Below are 27,500 nucleotides of genomic sequence, written 5' to 3'. Positions count from 1 at the left end.
GCCATTAGGTTTGATGAAATTGCGTTTAATGCTTGGCTGAGTTGTTCAGAGCAGAGTTAATGCTAATCTCAAGCAAAGTGTAAGTATTTCAGAATTTCTATCCCTAGCTGTGTCATATCTTAGTTTATTGATGTTTGGAAAAAAAATAATCTCCATGCTTCTCAATGCGCTTGACCTCAGATCAATCTCTTTAAGCAAACTACATTACATTATGCTACAATACTCCTAAAATGATTAATTTGTAATTATTTTTTTTTTATCAACTTGTGACCCTTCTTTCAACACTTTCAACTTTAGTTATTCATTTGCTTTCACTGAAGCCTCTGAAGTAATCTCATAAATTTTAACTTCACCTGATTTAACTTCTCCCCACCTCGATGTACTGTGGAAATAAAGATGTTGTTTGATATGTTGCCCTTAAATTTTGACCCAGATCACCACTAACCTAGCTTTCAACAACTCAGCCAAGTATTTTATTTGAACTCTCATTCAAACTCTAGTGTTTGCGTGAGCGAGGAGAGGGTATATGTTTATGTGTGTTAATATTTCTTGCATTTTATGACTGAAGGAGAGGAGTAAAGAGATGAAGCTAGCACCTAAAATAAGTTAAACAGTGCTATACAAGAGATCTCCTTAAATTAATAAAGCTTAGGTTTTCAAAATGTCAGTTGGTGTTATGAACAGTTCATCTCTGGACTACAATTGGCTAGATGATCTCTTTTAACAAAACGAAAATTACATTTTATTTTACTCCTGAGCCTCAAAGGTTTCCACTATTTCTCTAGAACTTAAGAACCAAAACACAAGGCTTTGAGTGAATGTTCTGTCCAACTGAAGCAGAAAACAAAGTCACTCATTCTTCAAATAGTTTCTCAAGGAGAAACCAAGGTACATTTCAATTTTTTTATAAGCAGAGTAATCACCTTCCATTAATATATGTATCTGGGATTCTAGCCTAAAAATTAGTCTTTTCAGAAGAATAATTATTATTATTTGAATTACAAGGCCAACTTGAGATGTAAATTGCCTCTCTTCCTTTTAAATGTGTTTGAAGAATAAACTTATTTTAACCTATACACAAACATCGGGTAATAATTCAAAGAAATGTTTATAATCCTCGCACAGCAAGGTATTGAACTCTTAAGCATGTCCAGTTCAAATCATTTCCCCCCAAGCTATCTTTGGAATATTTTAACTACAAATACCTTAACTATACTTTAAATAATACAACATGAGCATTAATAAAGTCTATGTCTAACAATATCATGGAGTTTGAACGTATATTTACAACATGGGAAGCTTATCCTTTGTACAGTTTGCCCCTCTCCCCACAAAGTAAAATAACCGATGGTTTCCCCCTCAGGGAAGAGGACTGTGCACAGGCTATCCAATCCCCTTTTCCAGAACATTTAAGGTTTCTTGTTATCAAAACACAATGTAGAGAATTTTATCAAGCCTTTTAAACTGCAACCAACGAATTTAGTCAATATGAGGGCAATCAAATTGAAATGATTCAAATCCTTTACTAATTTTCAAACCTAGTGCAGTGTGACACAAAATTTGAGAACAAGACAAATATCAATAATCTTGACTTCCCAGGTTAATTCACAGTCAGTTGTTATTTTCATAATTCATTTTCCATAGCATAGCACATTACCTTCACTTGCCTATAACCAATTACAGCATTTGAGTTTTTATGAGTTATTTAAATAAATGTACCAGCATTTGCAAAAAATTGTCCCGCAACCATACAATACCTCACAAACTGTGCACTTAGCTTTCAATAATACCAACTTACACTTACAGGTGTACACATTTTTGGGAAATTAACTCTGGTCAAAGACAAAACTGCAGTAAAATTATCTTAGGGCCCCTTTCTGACAAATCCTAGACTTCAAAGACAAGAGGTCAATGATTTAAGCTGAACAAAGACTTGATATTGCGAATAATTTAGCACCAACCATTTTGCCAAATAAATAAGTTCTACAATTAAATGTTACAACTGGAAATCAAAAGTTTACAAAAGTACAGTCAAAAGGAAAGTACAACTTACAACAACTTTTTCAACTTTGCTGAACAGAATTGCTACAAAACAAACCCATAAAATTATACTTTCACTGAACAAATGGTTAAATCAAATGATATGACAATAATACTATTATTGAGGACCACTCATTTAAAGGTTAGGGTCTTTACCACACGTTGTTAGTATCTTTTTCAAACAAAAAGGCTAGAAAACTGAAACAAGATAATGAATCTGGTGAAAACAACAGAGCCATTGAATATACATGAAAACTACAATGTAACTGAGGCAACATTTAGTTACTATTAAGTGTTTGTTGACTTCCCTAAAAAACCCTTAAGATATAGGTTATGAGAGCATTTAGTGATGAACACCTGACCTTGATGTATCTACAAAAATAACAAACACCAGAAAATTCTGCAAACACTTAGTAAGCTGCAAAAGTCTCACTGGAACATGCTTACGAGACGTAAAAGCAGTTTTAAAATGTAAAATTGAGCTTCTAAACAAAATTGGACATTTAATCTAGAAAGAAACTGATTTTTTACAGACTTATTGAGTATGTTGATGTGAAGTTGGGCATGCTGAACCTTGAGATAATGATATTTTAGTATAACTAGTTATAGCTGTCGCTAAAGTGCCAACGAGCCAAGCTTGCGTGATCTGGCGGCTGCAAACATCACGCGGCGAACTCGTGCTTAACTCTCACTGGTTATCGCTACGGTCAACATTTCATCGCTTTGGTCTACATTACAGCTTTTGGTCTACATTACACTCAAATTTGAAGCGCTTCTGAGATTTCGTCTGCCTAAAAATCTTACACTAGGAAAAAATCCTACAAATCTAAAACAAGACCAAACATAGAAAGTTTTTTCTGTACTAATGAGAATATGTGTATGATACTGAAGATGTTTTCAATGGCCATTTTCCTCTTAAACTGTTAAGAGGTTATAGGTTTGTCTGGCAAATTTGTTCTGCAAGAGTTTGAACACAGAATATTGACCCAGCAATGTTTACGTCACCACAACAAACCGGAGTCTAAAGCACAAGAAAAAGAACTCAATTTAAATAAACACAACTTAACTAAGACAACATTAATTTCAACAATGCTCACCAATAGTTATTAATACATCCAAATCATCAGCTGCAATTATATATTAACTTGAACTAAAATCATAATTTTTAACTTCATAATATTTCTATTATTACTTTTAACACTAAACAAGAATAAAATATTTGCAGACTGATTTACAGCCAGTAAGCCAGCTTTCTTAACTTTTTAGACCTCCTTGAGGTTTCAAGAGTTGTAACACAATATTGTTATGGTGTACTACACAAATATCTACTTGAAGTTATCTTATGATTAACGATAACTCCTACTTAAATTGTATGATAAAGCAACCATGTTGCTTACGTTATGTTCTTTTATCCTAAGCTCTGGTAACAATGCAGTTGGTTATTTGTAATCAAAAGAACGTTCTGTGGAATCTGCAAAGCAATGCAACAAGTTAGAAATAATCACCAGTGTCATTATCACTTCTACATCCACACCTACATGTTCTAGCATTCATCAGGCAAAGTCCCCTTGAGTTATGGCTCTTTCTATGAAGGTGGCCTCTTACACCATAAGCCTAAGTTTTTGAAACATAACTGAAGGGACGGCCACTTTTTGGTGGTTATAAGGCACACCTTAACTTTCAAACTTGATGGCATTTTATGTCACAAACTGAAAATCTCACCAAAATACTTGGTTATAAGATGCATCTCAAATGGAGGAATTTGGTTTAACTCATTGCCAGTTATGCTGTCTCAACTGAAGATTGCAGTGTACGTCAAGAGAAGAGGCAGAAGGATATTCAACAAGCAATTTCTTTGAGAAAAAATGCTGCACCTTGTAACCAAAACACTAAGTACTTAATATTAATTTTTAGTTCTCATTAGTATAAATATCATGTTATACATGATTAAATATTTTGCATTTTTGTAAAATGTTGTTTTAAAGTTAAGACTTAAGGTCATATCAAAGTCGCTCTATTGGCTGCAAGTAATTACAATGGAGATAAGCCAAGCAGTTTTGTACAGTGTATTCTAACCTTAAAAAGGAAGAAGGTACATGGCAGTCATTGAGTTCAAACAAAACACTTAACTACCTACCAGAAAGAGCATGCTCTGTCACACTGATACAAAGAGATTCAAGACCATCATCAATGTTCTCAATGTCAGCTGAAACTGTACAAAAAAACCACATTTTTTTCACCTTTGATTTGTCTGGAGAACGTTTTGCCAATCATTACCTGACAGAACACTGTTTTACAGAACACTCTTTCAAGTGTCACCGTGTGCATTTTTTTGTTAAAGAGTCTGGCTCACCCACTTTACATTGCGTGTCTTTGTTGTTGTCGTTATCCGGGAATTTGAAACGTCTACTACAATAATATTGTTAAGGTCTTTCAGCACTCGAGAGAAATTATAAAAATTTTTTCAAGGGAATAAAAGAGGTTTTGTGAAGATCCTTAGGGAAAACTATCCTGTGAGATTAAATGAATTTCTATCAGAAAAAAAAAAGCAGAATACCTTGCCATTTTGAGTGCTTTTCTATGAAGCACGGAGATGCCTCTGTAGTAAATTCAAGAGGGAAAGCAACTTTCTAAGCATGGTACCAAGTTGTTTGAACTTTTAACTGGACCTTAAATAGGCAAGCAACCTATATTATTTTGTTTGATACCCAAGCAGTTGGCAATGGAAACAACAAGGTGAGAGTTCAATTCCCTGCTTGCGGTACTTTGTAAATAACGCAAGCAGTTGGCGATAACTGGTACTGAGTAAAAGTAACTTAAAGATATTGCCAGAGCAATACACCGTTGTGGCATTAGATGGTAAAGTCTTCTACGAGCCAGGGATCGAACCCGGACCGCTCGAGCCGGAGTCCATTAGATGAAATACTCTTATTCTACGTTCCTAGAATTTTTTTTTAAGTTTACCAAGTCTTCAAATGGGTGTCGAATCCAACAACAATTTTTTCTTCCTGTAAATTAAACACAAGCCGACCTCTGACTTCTAATTTTACATTTCCACTCCAAAAATCACAATGTCATATGCAAGCTTCCTTCCATGAAATGCAGTTTTATTATCAGTGAGAAAATTTAATGAAAAGCAAAGGATAAAGGTTTTTCACTGATTGTGATGAAGATATTTATACTGTATCAGTATTCAAATGTTTGTCAAAGACATCTCTGTTCAGTGCTGGCAGCCTCAGCAGAAGACATGCATAATATTTGAAAAAAATTATTAATCTGAAATTGAGTTCGCTGTTCGTGATTCCTTGCAATTTACATGTAGTCCAAGAAGTTATTTCTTCATTTTCCAAAAACGATAATACATTGATTCTGATCATTCCAGCCATTAATCGCCCACTGGTCTTAGAGGAATTCCCAATTGCAGTACTCTTCTCTCCCATTCCAAGAGAAGATGGTACTCGATAACATGTTGCGCAGAGCAAGTCATACATAAATAATTAACAGAAACTGAAATCTAATAAACATACAAAATGTAGCTTATTTTTCCATGGGAAACAATAATATTATACAACCCATTTGATGTCTGATGGAAACATTACTTTGCACAGTCAGAATTTTGAGTTTCAAGGCCCTGAAAATGGCAACTGAAGTAATGTGGGTGCGCAATGTTAATTGGGTGAAGTCAGGCTCTTTAAGATGACTGTTCCCTCAAACACACATTTTGCCGTCACACTGTACACTCTGGGTAGTTTCTTAAAGTTTGCAGTCTTGCAAACCATTTCACCATGAACAAGAACAAGTCTACATGTATACTCTGCATTAGATATCATAAACTTACTCTGTTCCCGCTTTTAATTGTTGCATTTTGCAGAAGTTAAAGATCAACTGAAGAATAACCAAATGGGGCAGGGAAAAAGCTGACCTGGATCAACTCAACTTCTTAATCATGACATTAAGCAAAGCAGAGGTTTTTCAGATTCTAAATACTGAAGCCTCATCATAATTTTGAGTCAATTAAAGTCAAGTAATGTGACGTTATCTAGTTTGACACTTTCAAACCTCCTTTGTAAGCTATTGGTTGCTACATGTACTTGGAGACAAAAACAACATAATTAAAATATAAACTTACGTTGCTGTGGCAACACAACACTTGATTGTTGTGTTGATTTTATGGGAAGAGACTTTGTTCTACCAACAACAGCATGAGCTCTTACCTACGGAAAAAGTTACTCGTAGATGTTAACATCTCAAAGTCAACACAAAGCTCTGACAAAAAACAACACTAACCAGTCGTGGTTTACAATGCATCTGTGCTTCAGCACTATTGCTGCTTCGAAGCTGGCCAGCAGGATTCTTAGCAGCGTTACGCGGTGAGCCTCTGTGGCGCTTACTTAGTCCTCCTGAACCTGCAGGAGGATTTCCAACACCACCAACTGAGTCGCCAGAATTATGGCCCATGTTGTACCATCTGAAAACATGATCATTATTGTTAAGCTATGATCTTTTAATACTGGTAACTACGTCTGAAAATAAAAGATTGTACCCTCTTTGCCGGTTTTCATGGGATGGACGCCGCTGTCTTGCATATTTCTGACATTCTTGTTTCCAAGACTGAAGTCGCGCCTTGTGTGTTGGAGTAAATGCCTGTGGCAAGTTTGGTAAAACAAGAGATAAAGTTTACTAAAAAATATTAACTACATTGTCTTGCTTCAAGTGGTACATGTAAAAGAAATCCATAACTTTGGAGCTGTCACATAAAATGATGTATTATTTACCTCAAGGGTAAGAACTCTATCCACAAGTGAAAGATAAGCACTGCAATGCTCTTCATCACCTCTCGACACAAGAATCTGGGTACAAGCTGAAATATTTTGAGATAAGTGACAAATAAATTATGTGCCAAGATGGCTCTGTGCACTATTCAATGTACAACAAAGTTTAAACAGTTGATCATTGACAATAATGACGACCTAATTCTAAAAGCATTATAAGGTCACTTGATACATGAAGGGAACTATTGGAACTGCACCTGAAACATTCAGCTCTGAGAAGGATTTGAAACCCATGACCCGATATGACACTGATGCAGTGCACATTCAAATGACATTAACCTATTGACTCTTGGAAGTGAGACTTGACAGGTTTTCCTCTATCTAACATAACAATTTTAATCGTTTCCTGGGGGCGTCCTAGGGGGGGAAGGGGGGGGGGGGAGGGTGGGGACAATGGGTTAATCAGTCAAAAACCATCCCCTCCATGAAGCCATTTACTCCTGGGAGTGAGACTTCATATATTCTTCTGTCTAATTCCAGATAAATTTTACTTGCCAATTGGGATGTCCTAGGGTGCTAGGTTTAATGGGTTAAACATGTGTTGAGGTTGACCATTGCTCTTGCAAGGTAAAAAAAGGCAAGAAGTGGGCTGCAAACAGAATAGCTGTACAACGGAAATCAATTGTGGAAATTCGAGAAAATTGTTTCCTAATTCATGCACGCGCTGCAGGCCTATAATCTAACACTCACTCACTCAGACTGCCCCAGTGACAATATGGGTATTTCACTCGCAGAGTAGAGAACCAACAAACTCGACCCACAAAAGAACCCTAACTCTGGGAATCAGCCCAGTGCCATATTGGTAGGAAGCAAGTGCTCACACCACTGCACCATCCCTGGTCCTTCTTGGTATTATGACAAGTAAGAAGAAGGGAATTCTTATGTTTTTAGGACAAACAGCTAGCAGCATGTTTGCCATTTTATTTAAACATGATGTTAAATTTATCTTCTACATTGGAAACTTGGCTTTCTGGACTTCATTTTAAACACAGGAAGGGTTCTTACCTTTGCCTAAAACTCTTGTAATGCGCGATGCCAGATCCTCTGGGTGGGGTGGTGCATTAGGAGGAGGAGGAGGAGGTTCTGTCGTCAGTGTTGTTGAGTACTGGGAACCATAGGTAGGAGCCTCAGGGGGTGACGGGCTAAAGGGTTTAATCGGCGTGTAAATTATGTCTTTTAATCCATTTAAAACTCCCTGTAGTTTGCCAGGCTCAAGCACTTCCTTAAACAAAAGCCAAACGTAACAAGGAGTGATGATAATGACAATGACGTTGACTGTTCCTGGACTTGGATATTATGGTTACCCAACAAAAAGCAGTATTAAGGAAAGGAAAGGAACTTTATTTAAGTGTCTAGTCATTCTAGCGCTGGAGTGCTAATTGGCGACACTTTAAACTGAAATTAAGACAAATCAAGTCAAATGTTGGTACCCAGAGAAAACCTTTCAGTGCAGAGTAGAGAACCAACAAACTCAACCCACATATGACGCCCAACCTGGGAATTGAACCCGAGCCACATCGATGGGAGGTGAGTGCTCTCACCAGTGTGCCATCCCTGCACCCCTGCAGGTGCATTTCTCATAACTATCATCATCATCTGTTTACTGCTGCACTTTTAGAATTCCATTGTTGCATGCAAGAAGATGCCATGTGGAACACAAATAAGAGGTTTTTTTACCTACTGGGACACCCTTTTTATAATTTGAGATTGTACAATCCATCTTTGTTTCATGGGTTCATCATCCATAACATAATAGAACTTTGTTATTGTCACAAATAATAAATAATGCATGAACTTTAAATGTACAAGGAAAAGTTGATAGGCAAGTATTGAAAAAGGATTCTACTTAGCAAAATTATATCCTGCCAAAATTCTCCAATAAACAAATGACTTCCAACAAAAGTTATGACACCAGTAAGATTATCTCTAAAGGACTTCAAAGAGGTGATAAATGTCCAAGGAAGTAATTAATCCTCATAGGTGTCTACATGGTACACCAGTTGTTCACATAAAAGTTCTTTGTAAGACAGCAGAATGATTACAGAGGTGAAGAAGGTTACAGTAAAAACCCACACAAAAGAACCTCAAGGCTGAAATTTGGTAAAAAGAACACCATATTATACATAAGAACCAATCCAGCCTGATGAATTCAACTTGCTCTTATGTAAGGAAATACTGGGTACCAGTATGTATACATGTAGTTTTCAGACAGAATTTAGGACCATGTTATGAACAGCTTGAGGCTGATTTTTCACCAAGTACCCAATACATAAGAATGGCATCAGCCTGAAACTGAAAAACAGAAGTTTCTTTTATGCTGGTTTTTACTGTATATCTTGTATACAACTTGGCACTAGCAACAGAATTTAAATTTTCTCACACTAAAAAACACCACAACAAACTTATTGTTCTCTAGAACAAGCTTAATTAAGCAAGAAAAACCTTTCCACTGTTTTAGATCTGTCTCTTAGTTTTATACTATGAGATCTATTGTAAATAAAAAGCTTTCCACCTTGTCTTAAGAAAGAGCTGTGCGTAAGGAGAAAGAAACACTTGGTTGTTGTTTGTTATTTGCATACTGCCACCTCATGATCAGCTAAGTGTTACATGTACCTTTTCCAAACGAGAAAGTATCTCTCCTCGTTCTGACAACTTCTTGATGCTCAACAAAATCTTGTTCCTTGCCCCTTTGGTTACACCCTGTTCAAAAAAAGACTCAGTTCAGAGAATCAAATTTCTGGACTAATACTAATAGTGATTATCATTGTTGAAAAAGCCTCGTGTAAGTAAATTATCGTGGAATACCTTGTTGTCTAGGTACTCTTCACTGAGACCAAGCATCTCTTCATAAGAAAGCTGAGAAAATAAGCTTCCATACTTGTGCAATCTTAGGTTTTTCAACCATAAGCCTACATCTGAAAAACGAAATTGAAACAACAATGGCAGCTCTAAGAGAAAAACAAATCATTTAGTGAATGGGGAGGCACAATATCCTTGGACAATGGACTATCTGCGTAACCCTTTCACTCCCAAGAGTGCCACTTGTAGATTTTACTCTGTCTAACGCCAGACGATTTTACTCGTCCATGGGGAACCCCACGGGGAAGGGTTAAGAAAATAAATTACTTGTTTTTCAAAAGTTTGCGTAAATAACACTTTATGACCTACATGTAGATCAAAAAGTAAGGGGGGAGCTTAATTGATAAAGTAATGACTAATTACTAGGCGTCTTACAATGTACTGTAAAGGCTGGGACACACTAGGCGATAGGTCGCTGCGACACGTAGCGGGACAAGTCACTGCAACAATTCGCCTTGTGTGACACGGTTAATTTCATGAAAATCATTGTCGCTGCGGCAGAATTTTGTTGCCGCGATCACTCGAATTCAAACTAGTTTGAATTCGTGCGACTTATCGGAGCGACAAAATTAGCGAAAGCAGAGTTGTCGCATCGTGTGTACACTTCCGGCAACAAGTTGCTGCGACAAAATATAAATGAACCAATGAGAGAGCGTCATATGATCAGCCATATTGAATTAGAAAACTAGCTCACATTCCCTTTCATACGAGATCACTGCGTGTGTACCGAACAGGCATCGTGTCGCAGCGACTTGTTCTGCAAGTAGTACACGCCTAGTGTGTCCCAGCCTTAACTTTAATATGACAGATCAGAGAGTATCATAACTTTTGACCAAAACGGTTTGCAAGTCCTAGGCAGGTACAAAACACAGGTCACAGGTATTTTTTACCAATACAGAAAGTACCCTAAATATTCATAAAAGCTAACCTGAGGCCTACTTAGGCCTAAACAAAAGTTTTTAAGCCTAAGGTTAGCTTTTATGAATGTTAAGGATACTTTCTGTATTGGTAAAACAGTGACTGTTTTGTACCTGCCGGAAAGTCCTAACGTATGTATAATTTTCAAAAATGTTTCTGTGAAACCCTCCCAAGAAATAAAAAATAATGTTGATTTGGATAAAGCCTTATACTGGTTTGGGATTCTTCAGACTTGAAGTCAGGTCTTCCATGCTTCCTCAGTTTTCATTCTGCACTTCTCTGTAATTTGCCCAGTGTTGCATAGTTTCTTCAAGCATCTCTTCTTGACCTGCTACTGCTGCTACTTCTACAGTCAAAACCAACTACAAAATATTGACAACAGAGAGAGAATCCTAATAATCCACTCCCATAAAAGGTTGATGAATATAAAATATTATACGTAAATTTAAGAATAGTTTAAAAGAACCCCTTAAGTTAACCTTTCATTCCAGGACGAGCATCTTCATTAAAACTACTTCCTCTCTGCCTACATCCATTTTCATCAAATTCACTTTCGAGTGATGACTGGGGTGACAGTGAGTGACTTAACCTGTGAGGATCAACTGGAAACGACTGGGACCTGCCCGGACGAATTTCAATTTCTCTTTTTTCTCCATAATCCTCCAAAACTGAGTCATGCACTTCCATAGGCGGGGGAGGGGTAAGCGAATTTGACCTGCTTTTTCTTGAAGAGACTGAGACCGAAAGATGGTTCGAAATCATCACAGGTGCTTCAAATGACCCGCCAATGCCAGAGTCAACATGAACAAGTGCCTGGTTGCGCCAGCCATTCATCCTTCGTCGATAATTTTGTCGAACAAGGTTCTCACATCCCGTGTTAGGTAACACATCAGGATTTTCCGATATATATGAGTTTGTAACTTGTTGCCTTTCCTGGAAACCAAGACTCTTATCAAGCTGGCTTAACCAATGGTGAAGTGCATTCCGCTCCTCAGGAGGGAAGGCAGGATGAACTACTGCAAGGGACAAAAGTTGACGGCACTCCTCTTGATGCACCGAATGTTCCACCGTATGATGTAGAATTTTGGGTAACAAATGAAGGTATTCGTATCTTGCTTCGTCATTTCTTGGATTAAGGAGTGGTAAATGCATAAGGAGCTGTTTAACAGCAACGTCTTTTGTTTCACACAGCAAACTGCTCAGGAAATCTGTTAAAAGATTTAAGCAAAGTTTTTGGTTTAGCCAGATCCTTTGCTCACATAACATTAATTTGATGTTTCCATAAAAAGATAAAATAGAGAGGTTGTTACAAGTGTTGGTGGTACTTAAATTTATCAAATTGTAAATTATAGTCAAGACAAGTTTGGAAAATCTTGATTTTCAGACTATCTAGACTTTTTCTTTGGCCCCAATAATTATTTTTCATAAATAATCAGAAAAAATGAACACCCTTGGCAATAATCCTGTAAAACTGCTGAAAAGCTCAAACTGAAATCCACACGTTTTCTTTGTAAAACATAATTTTCATCCAGGCTATTGACCTCTCCCATGCCACAAGTCCAGATACATGTACAGTACTTGAGGTTTGACTGTGTCAGCTAAACATTACTGAAACTTGCTAAAACGAACTCTTTAATTATGATAACTGGACTTTGCAAATGAGTATTTTGTCAGTATCTAATGATAAAGATACCAAAGGTTATCCCAGATGGTATATACCAGTAATATGGGTAATGGAGATTTTTTAAAAATATCTGTAATTCACACTATTTGTCATAAAGAGACATCATATAGAACATCTTCCCCAGCATCATCTGGTATTTAGTATTTTGATCTAGAAAAAAATGAACTATTGGTCCCTGTATATGCTGCCAAAGAGGTACGGGAATTTCTTAATGTGCTTTTTCTTTCACACAGGTGTTTACTGCACAGCAAATTATTAACAATTCATCCTAATCAACAGATTGGGGTGCAGGGATGGCGCAGTGGTGAGAGCAATTAGCTCCTACCAATGTGGCCCAGGTTTGATTCCCAGACTCTTCGTCATGTGGGTTGAGTTCGTTCGTTCTGTACTCGGCACCGAGAGGTTTTCTCCAGGTACTCTGGTTTTCCCCTCTCCTCAAAAACCAACATTTGATTTGATTTGCATTAATTCATCAACTTCAGTTTACAATGTCCCCAATAAGTGCTCCAGCCCTAAAACAACTTGACACTTAATTATTAAAGTTCTATTCCTTTGTTACAAGTTCAGATAATAAACCATAAATCCTTAAAGTTCTTTACGGATTGTTAATGAGCACAAAAATAACTCTCCCTCCTATGAAACAGGAAAGTGGCAAATTGTTGTTCTTGTTAACACCTTCAATTCAGTTTGAGGGGCATGCACATTTTAAAGTTTAAAATCACATTTAATCATCAATTAATTGTGTCCATATCAAAAGCCTTTCACAATAATTAAGTCACTGACAATGGTTTAACAACAAAGTAGACCAAGCTTGAAATAAAACTGATAAAAGAATCATTGAAATAAAAACAAGACCAAACAATTCACCACATGAAAATAACAAACTTGCTTTAATGAAAAACATGTCAAACGTTTTTCTCAAAATTTCTTTTGTCGCTATTTTTCTTTCTTTTTTCAAGGTCAAAATAATTATTACAAAGTTGTTAATATTATTACACCTTCAAGCCAGTTCAGAAGAAGAGTAAACACTATTATTCAGTACTTACCATAATTTGGACTTGATGGGTAATTCTGAAGAACTTTTAGCAAATTTATGGATCCAGATACTAAGTCTTTTCTACATGTATGTGACTCTTTGTTCCAGACAACAGAAATATGTTTTGCTCTGATTATTTTTTAATTTTATTCAAGTGAATCCCAACCCATACTTGCCATCAATACTCCCACTTCAGAAATTTAACAGGTGGGAATTTTGTTTTCTTCAAAGAAGAAATATGTAAATCACAGCAAGAGTAACTTGATTCTGCAGAATGTGTAAGTGTGCTTGAAACTTGTTATAAAGTGCCTTTAATTCAGAAAGTCTATCAGAAAAACGCATTACAAAGTGTTACAATTCCCCTCAAAATGCCCACTATATTAACACCAAGTTACCTTTTCCATTTCATTCATAAAAATTGTGGCAATTTATTAGCATAATTTGCCTGATTTTGTAGAGAATAAAACATCAAATCCCCAATAAACTTAACCATACATGTATCTGATTATTGGACTTAAAATTATCACTGACAGCAGTAGAACAAGTTAAGATGCAATGATATTCCTCAAATTGCTGCATAATTCTAGTGAAACTACATGTACAGTACAGACAATTTCTAATATTACTCATAATTCTTTTATAAAAAGTGATGTTTGTAGCACAGTAATAGCCATATTAACATGGATTAACAACAGATCCTTGTAATAAACACCTTAGTACTTGACTCCATGAAATTAGTACCAGAGCAGTTCTTGCTCTACCTACATGTATGTAGATGCTCGCTATCTGTGAATGTACGTGTATACTTATTTTTATTTTATTTATTTCTTTACCTGATTTAATATTAATCCATTTTGCTAAATTCATTCTTTTATATTCTATCAATAAGGTGAATTTAAATTAAAGGGGTAGTATCATGGGATTGATCCCTTTTAATTTGAACATAAATTTACTACATCGATTTTCAGTGACTTTTTCATTGTTAAGGAGGCTCCAAATAGTTTCTCCTTTTTTCAAACAACATATTCTGTCCTTAGATACAGTTAGGGTAATTATATCAAGACAAAATTTGGCCAGGGTATTAAATACCCATCATAGATTTCTCACATTATATTTTTCTCCAAAATAGCATTACCATGGCAACAATATTAGGCATTTCTTTGAGCCTTAAAATCAACATGTTGTCTTTTTTGAAAAAACGGGAGGGTGAAATTTTCCCATTCAACGTTACCAGATATTGATAATGTTAGAAATACTCTCTAAAATATTCAAAAATTCAACACTCTTTAGACCAATTTTTTGAAAAAATCAGTTTTTTTGAAACGTGTCTCTAACTTTTTTTTTCACCTACAGAACAGGGTTGGACACTTGGAGATTCGCCTTTCGGGCAAGTGACCCTCAAAATGCACTCGCCTAGACCAGTTTTCACTTGCGCAAAAGTTTACCTACAATCCATGACACTGCCCCTTTAAACACAGGATCTTTTCTGTAGTTGAGCAAATATCTCACAAACAAGGTTTTGGTCCGAGTGGAGACTTCCAGCTTTCCAGTCACATTTTCAGGTTTCAACATTAAATTTCTTTTTTTGGCAAAAAGAATTTATGGTGCTGTACACAAGAGTTTTTACATAAAAGTAACACTGGGATTAAAACCTGATCTGATATTTTAATACCAGACACTTGACTTAAATTTTAGTTCAAAATAGCAGACATACATGTACAAACAGACAAAACCATTGGAAAGAAACTTTGCCAATTCCATACAGAAGAATTCATTTAACCCTAAACTGTACTTTACATTGTACTGTAACAAGACTGATTTTCAGCTCTGCCTAAGCTGTCCACCTAATTGGGAACTTTGTGACATTCCATAATAAAACGGAGGGACCGATTTGTTATGGCAGCATACACGGTGATTACTTGTAAATCTTGAAAGTTAAAAGTTGTAACTGTACCATAAAGTATTACTCTTTTGCTCTCTTGGGTTTTGCTGGTCAGAACAAACTGGTTCAACAGTCTTTGTACTTACAAGAAATCACGCCAGGCTTCATTTTATCGAAAAATTATGGTTTCTTTAAATTCAATTAGCTTAAAAGATCCTAAACAGATGACATATTGCGGGAGCTACGTATAGTTTATCCATTCATTCGTGCTTTGGAAAATTACAAAATCCTACAAAAGCTTAAAAATAGAAAAGTCAATGAGAATTTCTCTCTGGCTCCGAATATTGCCAAGGGTAAAGAAATATTACATGCATATGACTTTTCCATGTCATCTTAAAACGCGTCCTAACGCGCTGAGATGTTCAACATCAAAGTTTGTACAATTTTTAACGACGGCCTATTCAAATATCATTCATTCGATTAAATCGTTTGTTATTGTTTCGCTGTCAATTGAGAAAACTTCTAAGAAACAGAAAGAAATCAATTCTTACAAACAAGGCGCTATAATCTTAGCTAAAAAGTGCCACATGAATGACAAATATTGGTGTCTATTTCACAAAAAGGAAAAAACGAAAAAGAACTTGAGTAGCTATTGTTGGACTCGATCGCAAAAAGCTAATTCTTATTCTTTGGAATATCGAAAAGGAAATCTGGCACCCTTGCGTAACATGAAATTCGGATAATTAAAAAACGTCTAGAAATTACGGTTTCGATAAGCTTAATGTTATTTGTTTTTTAATAAGGCTTCATTCAACTCAGTGATCGAAAAGAAAAACGTTCTCTCTGGCAAATGTGTCAATTACAGACATGGCGATTTCCTTCTCGAATCTGATCAATGAAGGGAATATATCAATGGAACGTTAAATTTCTAGCATACATGTATTCAGCACAAGTAAACAAAACAGTTCCACCCACGTGCAAGACACAAATTCTTACCTTTGTCGTTGGCACGTCTCTGCATCACCTGAACTTCAAAAGAATCCTCGCGAAACGTGTGCTCTAAGATCAATGACAGAAATCGTGCCTGAATTGTGGAAATTCTCTTTAGAAGTGTGTACAATGCAATGGTCTGTTCGCACTCATTCCAACTGGCAAACCATTCAACCAAGGTGCTAACTTGGTCCCGGAATAAGGTATGATGGGCCGGTTTCATGTCGCTTGATGTGGACAAACCCTGAAATCGATCAAAACTAACTGGTTTTAGTTCAAAACGCACGAAATACCTCTGAGCACGTGCACAACATAACCGAGTCTTCCTTAGTTTCAAACTCACATGAAAGTAAACTGGGTAATGAAAGAAATAATATCCTCCTAATATTTCTTTCAACAAACCTCGACTAACACGTGTTTGCTTTTTTTTTTTTGCTAGACGAGCATATATTCATCAATTATAAATAGTTCGGTGTCGGCAGCCCTCTCGACTGATTGTGAATGAGGACTGTGGCGCGAGTTGGTACAACTCTATGCAAATTTGCATACGTCCCTCAAGCTAAGCTGTTTTCGAGACAATCAGACACCGGTTTATTAAGACAACTCTCGTAGCTGTAGTTTCACTCCACGTATCCACAATAAAGACTACGTACGGCTTGGGTTTCGCTGCAAAAAAAAAAATTCAAACTCCGCCCCGAGAAAATATCAAGTTGTTGAGGTGACAGAATTCGCACAGCTTTCTCAATACGAAAGGGGAAGTCTATTTGACAAAACACACAACATTTCTTCTAAATTTTTTGGCAGCACTTAATCCTTCTAAATTTTGTAACTAACGGCTCATATCTCCACCTTTGTGGCAGAACCGAAGAAGAACAGCCCTTTTACTACTGTAACACGTTCGAAAGTCACCTTCGAAAGTCCCCATTCGTACCGTAAACAAAGCATGAGCTTACAACAAATTACGAGGCCTACACGCACTCCTTTGCACTAAAACAATCATTTTGTTTTGACAGAATAATACAGCTGTTGAGCTTAAAGCAAGAACTTCCACTAAATTTGGTCACCTCTGCTTAGCGTACAACAACAAAAGTGAAATTCTTTGCTCCCACAAAACCTCACAGAATACTTCAACAGTGCTGCGAAAGGTCATAAATTGCTCACCTTCGAATCACCTCCTTTGGACTAACGTGTCTGTAAATCTACCGGTATTTATCGCCATAAACGAGCTCACCAGCTTTCTACACAGGTCCGAGAGCCTCCTCGATGGTTTCGACACCTATTCTTGACATCTCTGCCGATGTGAAGGGCATCAAATTTGCCTAAAATCGCGATAATTTTCACCTTTTCTACATGCTCCTTGTCTTGCAAGAGCATGAAGCTCGCTTCGCTTTCATATCAAACCGCCTGAGCCAATCACAACAAAACGATACACGTCATAGGGGAGGAAAATTATCACGTGACCCACTATCCATGACCCACGAGGCCTATTGTCAAGTCTTGTGGGAGTGAGATTATTCAAAGTTTATGAAAAGCAATGATTGAATTTTGCACTTGTTTATCAACATTTTATTCTGCGGGGGCGGCAAAAGGCGTTTGAAGTAAATGAGGCTCTCTTCATTGGAGATTTAATTATTTTAATGGTGAATGCAATGGAACAAAAAAAACAAACAACTTACTTTACTCAGAAACTGTGACAACATTTATGGAAAAGGCCTTAGCGACTTAGAATAATTCCTACATATTATTTAAAATATAAATGGCCTTAGTATTCTACCAAATAATCCTATATTGCTCCTCCTTCTTCATCTGAATGAAGTGGATCTTGAAGACTAAATTGAAACAAAATAAACCAAAATTGGAAAAAAAAAGGCCGCCGGAGTCTTTTTTCAAATGCAAAGCTTTGGTTTTATTCGATCTTGCTTGATTATTGGCCGTGGAAAACAGTGCATATCTGGAAATGATAATTTTGAATATAAATAAAAGGTAACTTAATCAATTTGCTAAGCAGCAGTTTCTTTTGCGGGTTTTAAGAGCCGGCAACGACCTTTAAGCTGTCAAAATGGATTTGCCTTGTTGTTTGCGCAGTCAGCGATCGACTTCTCCCTTCACCCTCAGTTTTCAAAACATGGCACTTTTCACGGTAACTATATTATATTCTCTCTGTTTATCGTTGGCTGAGCCACCTGTTCTTTTAAAAATAAAGATTGAACAAGTATTTGTATTATTCCAACTGTTGTTATCGTTTCCTCGCCTCGTGTTTTTCACAAATTCTGTGACATTTCACTGCTTCATCCGCCACCTACTTTTTATGATTTCAGATAACCTAGCTAATTTTCTTGTGCGCCTATCGATTTCTTGCGTCAGTGCATGAGCAATAGTGTCGGCGGGTCTCTGGTACCAATTTGTAGACTTTTTGAACAAAGCAAAGCGAGGCGCAGGGCTGAAGATTTGTTTGTATTTCAAAATATTTCTTCAGGTAGGAAATCAAGGCAACCAACCTTAACTAAGATTTTAGAACCACCAGAAAACCTCAATTAAGAGAGAACCTTCTCCAGACATCATCTTCAAATTGCAAGCGTCCCGATTTTCTATATGTACGGGGTCACTGAATATCTCACCCTTTTTTCTCGGATGGTTTGACTTAACGGTCAATTAGTTTAATCCCAGAAGTCAAGACGAACTGATATCATTAGAAATACAAAAAAGCCTGCTGTATGGCCACCTTTGGTTAATTTTAAAAGAATAGGAAAAAAAAAGAGAATGGAGTTATGGCTCTTATCACCATGAGATAAACTTTACTTTACTTTATTTTAGTTATTTAATTAAACACGGTAAAACCTTCAGTATTTACACATTATCTATTGCGCAATAATCTCGGTACATGTACTTAGTTAAAATTTTAAAAATATTGTTTTACAAGGTTGCCGTGTGGGAGCCTAACCATTCGTTTCCATAAAATTTATTGATTTCCCTTTTAAACCCCTAGATCTAGTGAATCAGTTGTACGAATTGCAAGCGCGAGCAGCGTTGCATAGCGATACCCTGCTATAACTGAAACTTTTCTTTAGGTAATTTGTACGCGGGTTGGGTAAATTCAGCTTCTTTTCCAAACTTCCTAAAATTATATTGAGGGTTGCGAATAGAAAACAAATCTTGCAAATACTCTGCGGCAAGTCCACTCAATATTGTAAACATAAGAATTGCCGGGATATAAAGGGAGAGATAGCCGCCAACACAAATCACAGTGCCGTCACACAAACAAGAATCTAAATAAATTGAATCAGAATCGTCTATTTTTCGTGACTCAGTCAGTTTCTCTAAGGCCTACCTGTTGTGGTGTATATAAATTGCACCTAATTCGGAATCATGTGACTTGAACTGATCAGTGAACGTCGACCAACGTAGACCGGGGTTTTAAAAGCATTTGTGTTTTGACTAACGAGGTCAAATTTTCGGTAGTTTAGTATTTTCTATCATTCAGCGAGTCTCTTGTGCTACCTCGGCTTTGTATTCTTTTTCCATACAAAATATGGGTTTCCCATAACAGCCTGTCATCTAGTTTCAGTGTCCGAAATCCGTACCGGTCGGGATTCCGACTGTTCATGGACTTTATTTCGGATTCCAAAGAATTCGTCTCGATTTCAATTTTCTTGGTGTTTGATACAATACGTCTGTTGTCTGATATTATAGTTTATCTCAATGCAAAGTTTCATGTGATCAGTGTTTGAACATCCACTTAATGAATTATTGTGAAAACACAATGTTCGTCACAAAGTTACTCTACAGAATAGAATCTTTATCTTGTACACGATAACGATTAAAGCTAAAAGGCTTGTGAGGTCGTGTACTTAACAAATTAACTACTCGTCCAATCAATACATTTCTAAAAACATTCTAATAAATTACGATTCTAAAATGCGAATTATCGCATGGGTCGCACTTAGGACAAAACTGAGATAAGTTTGTTTTGATAACTAAAATATACGTCAAATTCCTTCAATCAGTTGACCAAGACAAGTGCGACCCACTTGTCTCAACGAGGACAAAAACTTGTCCACGTGGACAAATCTTCAGCAGCGCCGTTGTCCTGCCTCAGAGCACGACTGTTCGCGAACAACAAACAAAAATGTTTTTCTTGGGATTCACATGTCAGTCAATTCAGGAACCTTTAATTTCTTTTCGCTTCACATTTCACTTTTCGTTGTGACCTTCGCAATGCTCCGTCACGGCTGATCATAAGCAACTTTTCCGTTTTTCTTGGGACAGAGATTTAGACCGGATGAACTCAAATGAAGCATAAGGCCGGTATAGGCCAGAGCAGTTGTTTTGGAGCCACCATCAAAGCGGAAATCTGCAGCAATTTTCGCCGAACACCTTTGTGCTGGCAACAACAGAGTTTTTCTCTGTCCTTGTTTGGGCCCAATCCCATTAGTAGGGCTAACGCTCACATGGTTTACATAAGTAGAAGACGGCACTTCACATTACCATACAATGGTTAATTCTGTTGACAGTTTTTATTAATTTGGTGCCTTTTCGGCAAGATAGAAGAGTTACTCTTTGAGCATCGTTAGCTGCATTTACGTTCAGGACATAGAAATAAAAAACGAAAAACAGAGCGATCTGGCGCTGATTCATGGCGGCCGTTTCTATTCTCCACGTTAACCGGGAAGTGAGAATTATTCTCGTGAAATTATTCACGGACAGGTCCTATGTTTACTTTGCGTTTTTACCTCTACAGATGCGACCCTAAAACCCAACGTTTTAATAGACCAGTATTCAGTCCTGAACAAAAGACATCATCTCAAGGCTCTGGGGAATAAATGTAAGGAATTGTACGAGTTTATTCCCCAGAGCTTCGAGATGATGCCTTTTGTTTTGGACTGAATTTTAATATATCGAAATTGGTCTATTGTCTCGGACAAGTTCGAAGACAAACATTGTCGGCAAATCTTGGGACATTTCAGAAATTTGTCTCAAGTGCGACCCGACCCTAACTTAATGAACTAATACGATTAACTACTTTAAAATTTAAAATTTACTTCTCTACTGCCGGTAACTGTTGAACCCGATAAGCCAGTGAAAGTAACTAGTCCCCATGCTGGTCGCAGCCCACTCGCTGCCAAAATCATCGTACTCGCGAGTGTTTAAATAATGACCCAGGCGGTAAAATATCACGTCAGCTTGGCAGGCTACAATTGTAGCTCCTGAAGTGATCAGGAGTTTTATTACCAGGAGCACCCAACGTCAATTTTCGGAAAATATCTGTTCGGAAGACGACTTGAGATCTAGAATTTTCGGAACATTTTTTGTAAATTTTTTTGCTAGACTGCCTGTCCTAGGATTTTCGAACACTAAAAAAATGGTATAATTGTCCATTTTTAACGGAGTATTACCCTAAGAAAGTCACCTAGAAGTTTCGGGAGCGTTTTTTCTGGCTGAAAATTTCGACAAGGTAAGTTTCAAATTTTTCTCCCTTACAAAATTAAAAACAAACTACCGGTATTGAAAAATACAGTCAAGGCAAAGACTTGAATAAAATGTTATAATGAGGTGATGAATTCCTGTTGGAAAACCGTGATTACGTATTCTTCTTTCCACTATCATGGTTTACTAGAAAGAACTAGGCGATGCTTGATTGTATTTTTGAATAAAGGTATAGAAAATGATCTTTTAAAATTCGCTTTAACTGAACAAGCCAACTTCATCGTTCAACGTGGTTGTCCCAGTTTAAGACGTCCGGCTTCGAGTTTTCAGGGCGGAAAAAGGACTATACATGTGTTGGGGCAAGACTGGGAATTGCTTAAAGAGGCGCCTGACTCTTTTGCAGAAGGCTCAACCGCTATTCACGTTTGAATTGCCTGGAGTATTGAAATCGGTGCACTGATGGGACTTACGAATCTTACCGCCGTCTCATCAAAACCAGTCAACATTTCATCGCAGCTTCCTCTATTTCCAATTAATCGTTGCCAAGAACTAAAAGCAGTTTTGTTGTTTAACAAATATTGTAATGTCTAAGCGCCATAATAAATTTTTAATGTGCTAATTAAGAACACGGATATTCATTTTTTAAAAATACTTCAGCCGGTTACTATCTGTAGCGTCCATTTTCACCTAAAATACTGCCAACCGTGAACGATGATGTAACAAGCGAAACAGTCGTGCCATGATTCTGTGGCGTTGGTTTATCTTTACATCTTTGACTCAATGATACAAAGGCACAATTAATAGAATACGTGCAAGATCATGTGGCTTTTCCCAGACCTCTATTTGAAACTGTCACTGAATTCTGGCATTGTCAACCGCTGACAGTCTAGCTCTTATGAATACTCAGTCCCTATAGTGATGTATAACAATAAAATGCATCAACACTTACCAAGACAAAGAATGAGATTAGTTCGCTCTTCGTTAGTCAGGGCTTACTTTTCGGTTGGAACCTCTTCGATTTGTTTCTCTAAAATTGCGTGTATGAATGGCATCTCTGTCTAGGTTGTTCCAGAAGCGAGGTCACAATAGAGGGCCCAGATAACTTTTCCTATTTCGACAAACAGGCAACATCACGCAGACCAACCGCCCTTTTAACTAGAAGCTTCCACGGAGCATCATCAAAGCTAAACTATCGGATGCAGAACAAAACCTTATATAAGGAGGGAAAACTATTTCTTTTTTAAAAAACATCCGTTTTGATATTTGCCAGACCGGTCGAAAGGGAAAATTTTCTCGAGATGTTGCAGATGTCTGTTTGCTCCCATGAGAATTCAGTTCGAAAGCATGATACTGACATAAAAATAGCGATCCCCATGATAACTGACAAGTGATAATGGCAAGGAATAAAAATCCCGGACAGAAATCCAAATCCATTCTTGCTATCATCATCATCATCAACGTCGTCGTCGTCATCTTAGGGTGCGTTCGATTGACCGTATTCCGGAATAAGAATACACGGGATATAAGTTAGAAATCCTTCGTTTTTACGGAGATTCACATTAAAATTGTCAAACGTCCGCTAAAACACTATTTTAAACAAATTTTCTAGGCAGACTCTGTAAAAAATGATCGGGCTCTGTTGCTCAGGAATCCAATATGATCCCATATTTTTATTATCCTTGCTGCTTTGAAACGCGCCAAACCATCACTCCACGTATTCTTATTCCGGAATAGGGCAATCGAACTCGCCCTTTAATAGACATCGTCGTTGTTGTCGTGATCGTCATCAACTCGTCGTCGTCGTCGTCGTCGTTGTCGTTGTCGTTGTCGTCGTCGTCGTTGTCGTTGTCGTCGTCTGTTTCGTCATCTCTCTCACCATCGTCGTAGAGATTTGTGGACCGCAGACAACTCATAGAAAATGATCGGCTCAAGTGCAGAAAAAGCCGCTTTTAGTGATTCCAAAAGACAAATCCTTTACCTTGGTAAAATGTTGATCATGAAATGAAGAACATCATCTCCGTTTAATTTGCTTTACATTACCCCCTTAAAAGGAATTAAAACTATGGGTTCGGACTATAAAAAAAAAGAACGTTGTATCACAAGCAAAGCTCAGTGTCACTCAACCTAATGGATGACCGTTTGAATCCGGATGAGTAAGTGTAATCGTCTTAATCATTCTTCCACTTACAAAGCGAATATCAGGCCAATTAAAACATGAAGAGTGCCCATGCAGAGCTGCATCAACGCATGACGAAGGTCACGGCTCTATGTCCACCAAACTCTAAATCCCATCCTGGAGTAAAACTCCTTACACTTCCACCCCAAAACCGGACAGTCATAGGCAGACATCCCATGTCTTCCTGCAGTTTTCTGCAAATCGCTGAGTGTACATAGTAGAGGAGTCGTATAACCATGTTTCTTAACTCAGTGACAAAGTCAGCTATGCCATTTATTTTATTCAATTTGATTGTTCTATGTTCCTATTGAGTTATGCTTACCTCTCAAAATAACAAAATCTGCTTTTCAGACAAACTAACTTTCTTTCTGTATCATGAAATTTGTGGCTGGACTTTGGAAATGGAGTTGATAAGTCGTTCCGAAAATTTAAGTCGTCAGGACATGATTGCTTGCATGAGTTTGGATTCAATTCAGCAAGTAATACCGTTTAAAACTTGGACCATCGAAAGAACACGGACGGAGGGAAGGAGGTTTTTTTTAACAAGTAGAAAATAATAACGGAGTGCTACTAAGGCCACTGTACCCGTAGCTATAAGTTTTCTTACCAGAAAAATACCTTTGCATGGAAAGGCCGTAAAACGGAACAGAAAATTAACTGAAGTCACGAAACCGGCAAAGCACGCTTTCCCGGCCGGAGAGAAAGATGGAATACATTTAAGTTTGATTCAAGATTGGAAAGCTCAAAACAGAGCTGAACTTTGATCAATTTTAAGTGGACTGCTTTCTTAGTACTTCGTCTGCTTATGTAAAATCCTTGCGTAGCTCTCAGAACAGAGCTATGCGGCGTAGTACGTTGGCGATTTAAACTGAAGGACTGGAGATTTGATTGTCCAACCGTGTGTTGCGTGCATGTTTCGAATACTCAACATGATATTGATTTCAAGGCATAAATAAGGTACCGTATAGTGTTTATGAAGTGTAGATGGCGAGGAGCCATCTTCTCTCAAAGTCCGTTTTTAAATTGAGAAGTATTGGTCCGTGAGAGAAACTGCGGCGCCAAGAAGTCTAAGCTATGGAAAGCTTGACTTTGTTCGTTTTGTTCAAAATCTAAAGTTTTCACACTTTGAACTTCTCGGGGGAAATGTGCAGCGGGAAGTGGCTGCTTCGTCGGATTTTCATTCGCATGCTAGGGGTTCAAATCAGTTGGCTTAACTTTTTCTAAGTAATCCTGATTTCAACTCGATGTTGGACAACGTTAAAGGTTAACTGGCAACCTCCTGGTGCACATCAGTAATATTAATTTATTTCTGCCAGCCAGGGTCAATTTGCATACATTACATTTCGATTAATGCTGAGGCAGCCACATGACTTCAGTCCACTTTATCTTCCTCAAAGCTTTATTGTTAAAACCGATGCCAAGCGTAAATTGCAGAGTTTAAGAAGAGAAAACAAATTTTAGTGTAAATCTTTTGTCTTGAAGGAAATTCACCCCTTTTCTATGCACGGGTATTCCCCGCTGAACAATTATCAAGTCAATTTCTGCAGTCTCTGCGCTAAGGAAGTTGTTGAACGCCCACGTTAATGCAACTGGATTGCGTCAGTGACCACAAGGCGTTTTCGCTCTTTCAGCATCTTTTTTACACATTTTTTACACATTTTTACATCACAGAAATGAACCGACAAAACTGCGAAGGTAGTTTCCATTCATTGGACATAAAACAGAACTGTAGCTTCTTTCAAGCAAAATAAAAAAGAAATTGGAAAAGTACAGTTTTGCCTCAAGTTTTGAAGTCTTTAGCTAAGGCTATTTTAAAATTACTCATATTTAACTTCATTAAAAAAAACTTTAAAAAACTGCTGTGCTTTCACCACATTAATATTGATCATCATGAAGTTACTCTTTTTCATTCGAAAAAACACCTTACTTACCTCTGAGGAGGGTCTTCTCAATCCAGGGCAAATATAGTGATCATTTACATGAGCCGTTGTTTTGTGATCATTCGGCGAAAAAACCAATCGATCCATAGGAGCATAAGGCATCAATGACAGGCAATGGTTAACGAATTAAAGTGGTTCGACGACCTTATTTTACCGAAGAGACACATAAAGCTCAGTTTTGAACTTTCGCGTGACAGTATACCCTTGGAAGCTGTTCAGATCGATCAGGTGCAAATATGCCAACTCTGTTTACTCGTGTTCGATTGATCGGGAAGACCAAACATGAAACTGTCAATTCCGGAGGCGACAATATGACATATTCCATTTCTTTCATGGGTGATTAAGAGAGTTTATTTTGGGTAGAGTTACGAATATACCGTAAACTCTTGAATATGTTGACCCTTTTAATAATAACATGCCCTGGCATATATAAAGCTATTTTTACATTTTGATGACGCGTGTTTGTAAAGTAACTATCTAAAGTGGAACTACGAAATTAGTCGACCGGAACAAGTTTTCAAGTTCCTTTTGAGAAATTTGTCCATGGCCGTTGTCAGTAATATTTGTTCGTTGGCCAGAAAGAATTAATTGCACAATGTGTTCCACAGATCAGAGTGAAAACTGGATAAAAGATAAAGAGCCCAATTGACCTTTGCGCCTTGATCTGCGATAGCAATTAATCGACAACTAGAACTGGATGATAGACAGCGTTAAGCCAACTAAAGCGCATGTCAATGCCCGTTCGAACAGAAAAGCATCCTCCTTTCCAGGAAAAAAAGCGGGAAAGGAAAATAATAAAAGCAAGCTAACAGCTAAAAAAACTATTGGAGGACGTGATCTGCGTGGGTTCTTGACGATTCAAAAGAGAGAGGAAGCAGGGGTTTCAATAGAAGCCGGTTACCGGCGGTATACCGCCACCTGCTTTGCCTCTCACCGCCGGCTACTTTGCCTTGATTTTCACTAAAAATGCTATCATAAACTTGTCAAACTGCCGCCTTCAATGGGCTATCATGGACGGCTATTTCAGAAGTTATTGAAACCCCTGGGAAGATTGTTGATGTCCAGCTGTCTTATAGTAGACAGGAAAATTTGTCAAAAAGGCATTTTCTTTTCAAAGGAAACTATCTTGATGTTTCATCGCTTTTTTCCATGGTCTACTTTTACATATTTCTTTGATATTTCTTGCTCAAAAACAGTATTTATTCTGACCGAGTTGAATCTTACTTTCTGCTATATTCTTGGGTTCGAGCGACGATAAGTCTAAAACCCAATTATTTTAAATGATTTGTTATCAGTTGAATTGTATATAAACTAACTATATTTTTCAATAGCTTTTGCTATTAATAAAATCGCATATTATTAAATTCTATCCCAGCGAAATATTTCTTTGGAACTAAGATAAACTTCATTATCACCATGGGATCCCTACCAAGGATGTCTTGACAATCCAAGCGGCAGAATCATCAAAAAAAAAAAACAGTCATCACTTGTAACCAATTTGATGGCCAAAACATTGTGTTCAGACCTGTAAAGACGTCATATTGATGTCATCATTATATTGTGACTTTTTCCGATTAGTCACAAAGTTTCAACAGCCCACGCGTTAAATAACCCCATTGCTGCAGGGCATTCTAAATACGTTTACTATTCTATTCACTTTGCCGTTGTGATCCGTAGGAGTATACACAGAGGATCTCGCCCACTTAAACCATTGTTTGT

General features: G+C 37.3%; 1 protein-coding gene across 3 annotated transcripts in view; it reads right to left on the bottom strand.

The window, feature by feature from the left end:
• The window catches only part of LOC138025270 (protein Smaug homolog 2-like), a 26,307-nt gene extending 257 nt beyond the window's left edge, over positions 1 to 26,050 (bottom strand). The window contains exons 1-12 of one of the 3 annotated variants that reach the window (XM_068872499.1): positions 25,773 to 26,050; positions 16,248 to 16,485; positions 11,129 to 11,857; positions 9,678 to 9,787; positions 9,486 to 9,572; positions 7,878 to 8,094; positions 6,816 to 6,901; positions 6,584 to 6,684; positions 6,328 to 6,508; positions 6,170 to 6,254; positions 4,178 to 4,252; positions 1 to 3,511 (exon numbers count right to left, since the gene is read on the bottom strand). The exon at positions 1 to 3,511 is cut by the window's left edge and continues 257 nt beyond it. In XM_068872499.1, coding sequence (XP_068728600.1) covers positions 3,480 to 3,511; positions 4,178 to 4,252; positions 6,170 to 6,254; positions 6,328 to 6,508; positions 6,584 to 6,684; positions 6,816 to 6,901; positions 7,878 to 8,094; positions 9,486 to 9,572; positions 9,678 to 9,787; positions 11,129 to 11,857; positions 16,248 to 16,485; positions 25,773 to 25,883 — 2,052 coding nt within the window. In that variant the 5' untranslated portion in view covers positions 25,884 to 26,050 and the 3' untranslated portion in view covers positions 1 to 3,479. Of the gene's footprint in view, positions 3,512 to 4,177; positions 4,253 to 6,169; positions 6,255 to 6,327; positions 6,509 to 6,583; positions 6,685 to 6,815; positions 6,902 to 7,877; positions 8,095 to 9,485; positions 9,573 to 9,677; positions 9,788 to 11,128; positions 11,858 to 16,247; positions 16,486 to 16,584; positions 16,730 to 17,402; positions 17,641 to 25,772 lie in introns of those variants that run through there. The other 2 variants (XM_068872500.1, XM_068872501.1) reach the window with 2 other exon arrangements.
• Between the last annotated feature and the right edge of the window lie 1,450 nt (positions 26,051 to 27,500).

This window comes from Montipora capricornis, chromosome 12 (genome assembly GCF_036669925.1).
Source record: "Montipora capricornis isolate CH-2021 chromosome 12, ASM3666992v2, whole genome shotgun sequence".
NCBI lineage: Eukaryota > Metazoa > Cnidaria > Anthozoa > Scleractinia > Acroporidae > Montipora > Montipora capricornis.
This window is presented reverse-complemented; position numbering and strand designations above follow the sequence as displayed.